Source organism: Carassius auratus, chromosome 48, assembly GCF_003368295.1.
Source record: "Carassius auratus strain Wakin chromosome 48, ASM336829v1, whole genome shotgun sequence".
In the NCBI taxonomy this organism is placed as follows: Eukaryota; Metazoa; Chordata; class Actinopteri; order Cypriniformes; family Cyprinidae; genus Carassius; species Carassius auratus.
The window spans coordinates 9,497,816-9,508,056 of NC_039290.1; the positions used below are offsets into that span (position 1 = coordinate 9,497,816).

Consider the following 10,241-nt stretch of genomic DNA (forward strand, 5'->3'; position numbering starts at 1 on the left):
CCCAAAATCCAAAGAAAAAAGTACAAATAACCATAAAGTTTTAATAATCACTCAAAATCTATTAGTTAAGTCTACATTACACTATAACAATTATTTTTCAAAGTTATGTTTTACAAGAAGATAGTGTTTCAGTTTTTCTACTTAAATGTTAAGTTTATTTCAATGTTACTTGGTTTTTCTTTGTAATTATTTGTGAAATTTACAACCAATTTCTGTGTGAATTTTTAATGTACAACTATAATAATAACAACAACAACACATAATAACATTATTGTTAGAATAACTTTCAGAGCAATGTCCAGAACAGAAATCTGGAGTTGGATTCAAATTCTTGTTTGATTTTGTTGTCCTATTAAAGTTAGAGATTTTTCCAGAAGGGATTTTGAATTTCTCTTCTTCTCAGAAATCAGAAAATAGTATCAACAGACAGAAAACAAATACATTTTCGCCACATTTTTAGGAATAAAATGTTATATAATACCGTGTGAAGGAAATATAAACAAACCCCATGGTAAATACCTTCAGATTATAGAGAGGAATAAAACTCTAAGTTTTGGTGTGTGTAAGTGCTGCTGAAGTGGAGAAACAAACTCAAAGCCTTTAAATATATGAATTTTTGCCACATTTTTAGGAATAAAATGTTATATAATTCAGTGTGAATGAAATATGAACAAACCCCATGGTAAATACCTTCAGATTATAGAGAGGAATACAACTCTAAGTTTTGGTGTGTGTAAGTGCTGCTGAAGTGGAGAAACAAACTCAAAGCCTTTAAATATATGAATTTTTGCCACATTTTTAGGAATAAAATGTTATATAATTCAGTGTGAATGAAATATGAACAAACCCCATGGTAAATACCTTCGGATTATAGAGAGGAATACAACTCTAAGTTTTTGTTTGGTTAAGTGCTGCTGAAGTGGAGAAACAAACTCAAAGCCTTTAAATATACGCATTTTCGCCACATTTTTAGATATAGCCGCAAATAAATAAATACAATGAAATACACACTTAGATGTGCATTTTGGATTTTTTCTTTCTTTCCAGTCTGAAACAACACTTTCTTAAATGCCAAACAGCCCAAAATCTAAAAACTGACCAGTTTTTTACTATTCTGTATTTTGTTTAGCTTTTATTTTGATTTTTATATTGAATTTGGTAGTGAAAATATACATTCTGTAAAATGTTTTAATAAATGAAAGTGTTTTCACTAACATAACTTTTGACTTATATTTCTTGCTTCTGTTATGACATTAACTTAACATTGACCAGTGTTTTACTATTCTATATTTTGTTTGGCTTTTAATCGATTTCATTCTAAGTACTTTGATTTTGTCCTTATGTAAATATTTTTAATGAAAGTGTTTTCACTAACATAATTTTCGTTCTGTCTGTCGCTCAGCTCCGTTAGATCAGCCGTGTTGTCGCGCGCTGTATAACTTCGAGCCAGAGAACGAGGGTGAGCTTGGCTTCAAGGAGGGTGACATCATAACTTTGACCAATCAGATCGACGACAACTGGTACGAGGGCATGATCCACGGCCAATCAGGTTTTTTCCCCATCAACTATGTGGACATCCTGGTGCCTCTGCCTCACTAGGGTCCACCAACCCCAGCTGTTGCCTAGCAACCCAACAGCCGCCTTTATCGTGCATCTGTGCTACAGCTTCACTTCCTGTTCCTGTCGATCAGTGACTGAGGATTATGATGTTGAGGAAGATTATAGACATTATGGAGTCCGGTTTGAGTGGAGGAACAGTTCAAGTGCTCAGTGTGTATGAGTTTTTGCGATCCTGGACTTGTTTATATTCTTTTTCTTGTGTTTCAGATTATTTATTTGTACTTGATTGATCTAAGGGAACTAGCGCTTCACTCTTCTGATAAACCTCACTTAATCCAGCTCTATCCCAGCATGCTTATAGGAAAGTTCTGGATTTCCAGATGTGTTTTATTGTGTCGCTTCTCTATCTTCGTCACACACTTTAAATATTTTTCTCTTGGCTAAGCAAACAACAAGATGCTGTTGTGAGTGGTTAATTAAAATTTTATTGCAATTTGGCTCAGAACAGAAATGTCGCTCCTGCGCTGCAAAAGTGAGGTTCTTTCTCAGTATTTTTGTCTTGTTTCCAGTACGAATATCTAAATACTCTTAAATCAATATAAATAAATTAATTAAACATATACTTAAAGTCTTGTTTTCTGAAAAATTTACTAAAATAAAATGTGTTTATTCTTAAAACAAAAAATATATATATCTGACAATGGCATTTGAAATTGAGTTTGAAATTGAGTTTTCTGACCACACTGACAGATTTTTATTTCCTTTTTTAAGCAAATCTAATTTTTTTAAATACATTTTTCATTAAACAAGACTTCATATTTTGAGCCTTTTTTTCAAGTAAAAGTTTATCTTAATTTAAGATTTATGTATAAATATATATATATATATATATATATATATATATATATATATATATATATATATATATATATATATATATATATATATATATATATTTCTAATGGAAAGCCAGACATAAATAGGGTAACACTTTACAATGAAGTCATTAGTTAACTTTGGTGAAATAACATTAACTGACAATGAACAATTTGTTACAACATTTATTAACCTTGTTTAATAAAAATACTGTCAATTTTTATTTCATATTAGTTCAGGTTCATTAAATAATATTAACAGATGCCTCTTTGTATTAGTAATTGTTGAAATTAGATTACCTCAGATTAATAGGTGCTTAAGAATAATTTGTCATTTTTAATTCTTGTGTTCAAAATTGAATATTGTAGTGTTACCCGAATAATACTAAGTGAGAAAATAATTTTTGCTGTGTGGTTGGGAAACTTTCTCTTTGTTTGCTTGTTTAATAACTACTTATTGTTCAGAATTCCCAGTGAAATATAAAAATGCAATAAGCTTATTGAACATAGAGCACACACACATGGTTTGTTATTGGTCCAAATTGGTCAACCTGCCCTAAAACCCATTTAATCAAGATGGACAAAATCAACTTAAGCTAAAAGATCAACTGATAAACCATATCGACTAGCGAATGACCAGCAGTGTGCAGCCATCATAAGCTAGTTAAACTGGGTTTTTCTTGAGCCTGATGGTAGATGTTTCCTGAAGCAGCATATAAAGTCTTATTTTTTTAAATAAGTGGTATTTCCACGAATGCCAAGATTACCGGAGTGTGCTGGTTATTGTGTGTATGCGTGTGAATGTTTCCACATAGAATATAATGCTAGTTACTACTGTAGTGTTAGCAGTTAGTCGTTAGTGCTGTGATGTTTGTAAGCACATGTGGTTTGAGAAAGACTATTTTTAACATTAAAATGATGGATTGATTGCAGCTGAAGAACATATATAGTGTCTACTAGACTGAAGTGTAGCAGAGTTTGTTGTTTAAGTGGTTGATGGACCATGTTCTTTAGCACAGCTCGCGCTGTGTGTTGTTTGTTGCCTTCAACGCGTTCAGCCTTCGTTTGAAACCGTGATGTTTGTCGACCGCTGCTTGCGACCAGACCAGTGACTATGGAAGCTTGTTTCTGTCACAGAATACAAAAATAAAAAAGATAATTGCAACTTTATCTCACAATTATGAGTTCTTGATCACAATTGCAAGTTTATATTTAGAAAATTATAAAGCAATTTATTAGCCAGTTATAATCTCATAATTGGAGGTTTGCATCTTGTAATTCCCTTTTCTCAGAATTTTTTGAAAAGTTTAGGTCTATATTTTGCAATGCTGAAATTTTTCCTTTTTTTGAGTTTAAATCTCATTTTCTTTTTGTTTTTACCACAGAATTAGAAAAAGGTAATTGCAAAGTTAAAAAAATAATCTCACAGTTCTGACTTTTTTGCAAATTGTGACTTTCTTCACGCAATTTTGAATTTATATCTCACAATTCTTACATTTTTCAAATTTCTGACTTTTTTCTTGCAATTCTAAGTTTATATGTCACAATTTTTACATTTATATGCAAGTTGACTTATTTCTAGGAATTCTGAATGTACATCTCACAATTCTAAGTTTTTTCACACTTCAGATTTTTTTCTTTGAATTCTGAGTTTATGTCTCACAATAATTTATTTTTTCCAATTCTGAGTTTATATATCACAATTGTGGCATTTTTTGCAATTCTGACTTATTTTTCAGAATTCTGAGTTTATTTCTCAAAATTCTGACTTTTTCTCGGAGTTCGGAATTTATATCTAACACTTAAAAATATTTTTTTTTCACAATTCTGAATTTTTTCTTAGAATTTTGAGTTTCTATCTCCAATTCTCGCATTCTTCACAATTCTGACTGATTTTCCCGATTTCTGAGTTTATATCTCAAATTTCTGTATTTTTCGCAATTCACCCTTTTTTTTTTAATTCTGAGTTTATATATCACAATTTTCACAATTCTGACTTTTTTATTCCATGGTGGAATAAGCTTCCATAATTGTTGATTTAGAAATGTAACAGAGAGTTTCTTGTTTTTGTCATGAAATATTCAGGTCTAGTAGCTGATGAAACGCATCTGTTCTGGAGGACAGCAGTTTTCTTTATATGAGCGTGTGTTTTGTGCCATCTGTTCTCCGTCACGCGTTACTGAACCAGGTGTGACTCTACAACCTGTGCATCTCATCCATTTCATCGTCACTGTGTTTTTGTTCTGAATAGCCACGAACACGAGCGATGTACCACCAGATGTTTTGTTTTGATTTCGGCTGCGTTGTGTCTTCACCTGTGTCCTGATTGGCTGCGATTGTTTCACATCAAACATGCGTCATGTCCATGGTCACATCTGCACACCTGCGAAGAAGAACATCAAGTCCATCTCATAGTTCACCCCCAATCCCCAATTAGATTAGACTTTTTTAAAGACAATTAATGCGCAATCATTTTATGCACATCATAATTTTTACGACATTTAAAGTGATGGAAATATGAGTGTTACTCTAACGCAAGCAAGTTATTGTCAGCTGTAAAGTATATTTGTAGAGTACAAATGAAATGTGTATAACTGATTATTTATTTATTTAGCCAAACCACTTTGGAATTTTATATATATTGATGAGTAATATTAGTTTAAAATTTTATTTATTTATTTTTTAAGTGTTGCGTTTTTGTTTAAAAATTATTTATTTTTAAATGTAAATTTTTATGATTTAATTATAGTTTTTTTGTACAATTTACCGTAAATCTTTTTAATTGTAGTAAAAATATTGTCACGTGATGGGCTAAAGCTGGGCGTTTCTTTGCAGGATTCACGAAGTTGAGACGCGCTGTTCACTCTGAATCTTAAATCTTTCTCATGCATCTAATGATTAAATCAGTGTTATTATTGATAGTATTATCACAGATTTCCAGTCAGTCACATCTGATACGGGCAATAACTTTGAAATCACACTCTCTCTTTATATAATGTAAATGTGTGTGTTTGAATAGCAGTATAAACACTTGAATCATCGCTCCACGACGCAAACCTGTAATGTGTGTGTGTGTGTGTGTGTTGTGCACGTGATGTTACAGAGATTCACTGTTCTGATGTCATATGTTTGTATTTATTTAGCTCTTTTCTTGTGCTGGACGACAAACCTCTACTGCTTGATGTGAGAATATAATGAGAATAAACACAATATCACTGCAATGTCTTTTATATCACTGTTGCCTCATTACTATATAACATTATTATTATATACTTTTAAAAGGTTTTAAGTCTGTTATTAAATTCCAATGTGAAATTAAATGTATTAAAAACATTTAGAAATAATGCATATACTTTACAATGGTATATTGTGGTAGATATAATATCCTATAAATAAATATGTCTAAAAACAGAAAAGTGCATTATTTATCGGTGTTCAAACCAGTTTTTCTTATTTTTCTCCAATTATTTAAATTCATAACATTTTGAATAAATGCACAGCTAAAAGATTATATATTCTTATATTAAATAATGTATATTTTTTATTAAATAAGAAATTGTAAAAAAATTAAAATGAAAATAAATTAAAATAGAAAAAAATTATGTTTATCTCCTGTGAATTTTTCAGTCATTTTATGAGATTCTGGACGTTTAAACCAGTTTATCTACATTTCTAAGTGATTTTAATTCATAAACATCCAGAAGAAATCTTGGCATCTTCCACAAAATACTGCTGGATATTTTTGAATAAATGCCATTTATTTCCTCATGTAATATACAATACAACCATCCGTTAAATCAAAAAGACCACAGCAAACGCAGAATATCAAAACATTTAAAACTTTATTATAAAAAAAGCACCTCTACACTTTAGTGGATCAACGGTTAAAAGACGTGTACAAAAATAAAAATCAATCTAAAGAAGCGAAAAACAAAAACCAGAACACCTGTGTTATTGCTGGAGTCGTTAAACATGTACAGAAAGAAAAAAACCCAAATAACCCTCCACCCGTCCCACATCAGAGATGCTGCATCACACACAAACACGCTCTACTCATCATCATCATCATCATCTTCCTCCTCGTCCTCATCTTCCTCTTCGTCATCATCGTCGTCATCATCATCAGCCTGGGCCTTTTTAGTCGAGCCAGTCGGTCGGCCCGGCCCCCTTTTACTAGCTCCGCCCCCTGCGCGGTACGCCGCCACATCCTGCCAATCAAAGAGCGTTCAGTCTCAAGCCACGCCCACATGATTAAATAAACATGATGGCTCACCTTCTCGTATTTCTCACGCAGTTTGACGGCCTTCTGCTCGAACGGCGCGCGGTCGGACAGGCTCTGCTTCGACCACATCTCGCCCAGCTTCTTGGCGATCTCACCGATGGACAGATTCGGGTTCTCGCTCCTCACCGTCGGCCGGTGCTCCGAGCAGAAGACGAAGAACGCAGATCTGCGCAGAGGAGAACCCTTAAAATCACTCAGATCTGGAGCTATGCGGAATAACCATCATTTGAATAACAACAATAATTATAATAAAGTAGTATATAAAAAATATTGTATATTTTATAAGTTCATTCATCTCCCATTTCTACTTTTCTCAGTCATTTTAATTCATACCTATTTTTTTTAAGTAAATTAAAAAAATTCTAAACATTTAAAAAAAAAAATGTATTCATGATATATTATTAAATGTCTAAGTCATTAATTTTTAATTTTATATATTTGTTTTATTTTATATAAATTTATTATAAAATTTTATCTCTGTTTTTTTCCGTCTTTTTACACGAGATACTAGGCGGGTTTTTCTACTTTTTTATTTTTAATTCATAAATGTATTTTAAATATAATATAAGCATGTTACACAACAGGAATGTGATATATATTTCTATCGATGTAACAAGATGTGTGAACTCCGTGTGTGTGTGTGTGTGTGTGTGACGTACGGCGGGCGTTTCGGGGCGTTCGGGTCTTTCTTCTTGCGGCCCGTCTTCCCGACTCCTTTGGGCGGCACGTAACTCTTCATCTCGTTATCGTAGCGAGCTTTATCCACTTTGGCCATGTCTTCAAACTTACTCTTCTCTGAAGCGCTCAGGGACTGAAGGGACAGAGGAGCAGCGGTTAGTGACATCATCATCATCTTCACCATCCTCATCTTCCTCAGTGTGACGCTCGCTCACCTTCCATCGCTCCGAGCACTTCTTGGAGAACTCGGAGAAGTTGATGGGAACGTCGGGACTCTTGCGTTTGTGCTCGTCGCGATACGTCTGCACGAAGAAGGCGTACGCAGACGTCTTTCCCTTGGGTTTGTTCGCGTCTCCTTTCACCATCCTGATGACCGGACAGAAAACACCACACACTCCATACTCACATATACAGGAACACACTCATTAAGAATTGATTATTTTATGTTTATATGTACGTATATATAGACACAAATGACTAATAATAATAATTAAAAAATTACATAACTATACAGAAAATGTATGGTACATTTAAATATGCATTTGTAGATTTACATTTACATTTGTGTATGTATGTATATATATATATATATATATATATATATATATATATATATATATATATATATACACACACACATTATTAGTGCTGTCAAACCATTAATCGCATTCAAAATAAAGGTGTTTGTTTACATAATATATGTTTGTACTGTGTATATTTATTATGAATATACAAACGCATTCATGCATTTCGAATATATTTATATGTATATATATATTTATATTCTTATATATACACACACATGCATGTGTATTTATATACATAATTAATACAGACATATGCACGCATATATTATGTAAACAAAAACTTTTATTTTGAAACGTGATTAATCGTTTGACAGCACTAGTATATCACATATGAATACACAAAATAATGCTTTTAAATATATGTGTGTATATGTAAACAGATACATGAACGCATAAAAATGTATATATAATTAAACATATATTTTAACTATAAATATATAGAATAAAAATATAAAAATATATATATAAAATACATATTCGCATATTGTGCATATGTAAATACACACACGTTCCTAGAAATTAATATATTATATATTAAATATATTATATTTTAATATTTTGTATATTAACTAATACTTACACACACACATACACACACATATATATATATATACATATATATATATATACATATATATATATATATATATATATATATATATATATATAATTTTATTTTAGTATATATTGGCGTTTATGTGTGTCAGTGGTGTTTTGTAACTTATTTGATCTATTATAGCTGTTTTGTTTTCATATACTATGTACATAAAATAATTCACCTTGCGAAATGACTGAATTAGGTCGGATATCTGCCATTACATGCGACGCAATGTAATGTTTAATTACTAAAACACTCAGATTCACGGCCTTGAACACTGAATATAGAATTGAGGGGGTGGGGAGCAAAAAATTAATTGGAATGCATGAATTAAAATAAAAAATTTTTTATCTTTCTTTTATGATCTTTAAGCACTTCTGTTCCTGTCGGTCGCTGAACAAAGATTCCTCCATTTTTCCTTCCCGCCTAATTCCCTCCCTCCCCCATCTCTCCACGCAAACACATTATTTTGCACAGATACGATAAATTAACAAAATGCACGCGCGTGTTCGAATCACCAAACGCGTATTTTTAATGATTTAAAAGGTGATTTCTGAAATCTAGCAAACCTGCTCTTTATTCTTCGCACAGCTGAGCGCGTCTCCCTCCGAGCTGCTGCGTCTACCACGTGACCACTCGAGATGCTGTGCGTGCGTGAAGACGCACGGGACTGACGGCAGCCTGGACTCGGCGGCTGATTGGCTCCGCTCGCGATCGGGGACGTCCAATCAGCGAGCGCCCACAGAGGAATCCGCAGAGTTGATTGGCGGACTGAAACCGTCGGTGTGGTTCAAATGGATGTAAACAAAAAAAAAAAAAAAAAAAAAAAGAAGTGTAGCCTGAAATCACAAAAGCGATTCTACAAAGTATAATGTTATTCTTTTGTAGGGTATTGAATTCTTTTTTTTATTATTTAAATATTATTATTATTATTATTATTATTATTATTATTATTATTATTATTATTATTATTTTAATCCACTTGTAATGAAAAATGTTAATATTGTTAAAAACAATGCATGACAAATAAAATAGTTTTTCAAGAAAACATTATATACATTTTTTAAATAGTTGTTAATTGCATTAATGTACGTAAAAATTTCGTAAACTATAATATTAACCACACAAAACTTCACAAGATTACGAAATTTTCTCTCTCAAAATCTGGACATTTTTATATCAATTGCTAATTTCACTTGAAATAACATCGCAGTTGCAGTTAACTTTTTAAAAATATTTTTATTCCCGGTCGAAAATTAGCTTCCATACCACAAATACAGCTGAATTATAATGATTTAAACAATAATATAACTTATTATCATTATTAATTATAACATAATTAATATTAATATATATATATATATATATATATATATATATATATATATATATATATATATATATATATATATATATATATATATATATATATATATATATATATATATATAAAAGAATATAAGAATATAAACTAAACGAATTATATAATGGGATTTTTTTAATTAAATACATTTCTTCGCTTTTGTCCCAAATCAGCAAAGTTTGTACATAAAGGTCGAAAGTGATTTTACATTTTACATGTTGAGTCATTTCTCCTCCGCTCCGTTGGGCGGCGTAAGAGCGCGTGCGCGCCCGAGCCGCGTGACGTCACACACAAACAA

The 10,241-nt window shown here is 31.7% G+C and overlaps 2 protein-coding genes across 2 annotated transcripts in view; one reads left to right on the forward strand and one right to left on the reverse strand.

Moving 5' to 3' along the window:
• Nucleotides 1-2,381, forward strand: part of LOC113065376 (endophilin-A1-like) — a 10,302-nt gene extending 7,921 nt beyond the window's left edge. The window contains exon 9 of the mRNA XM_026236598.1: nt 1,403-2,381. Within this exon, the coding sequence (XP_026092383.1) occupies nt 1,403-1,599 (197 nt within the window). The 3' untranslated portion in view covers nt 1,600-2,381. The remainder of the gene's footprint in view (nt 1-1,402) is intronic.
• A 3,883-nt stretch (nt 2,382-6,264) lies between these two features.
• On the reverse strand, nt 6,265-9,273 carry LOC113065795 (high mobility group protein B2-like). Its single transcript, XM_026237324.1, has 5 exons — nt 9,150-9,273; nt 7,611-7,761; nt 7,377-7,528; nt 6,709-6,883; nt 6,265-6,643 (listed from the first exon to the last, which is right to left on the reverse strand). The coding sequence occupies exons 2-5, from the start codon at nt 7,758-7,760 to the stop codon at nt 6,485-6,487; spliced, it is 636 nt and encodes a 211-aa protein (XP_026093109.1). The 5' UTR covers nt 7,761; nt 9,150-9,273; the 3' UTR covers nt 6,265-6,484.
• Nucleotides 9,274-10,241: the final 968 nt, after the last annotated feature.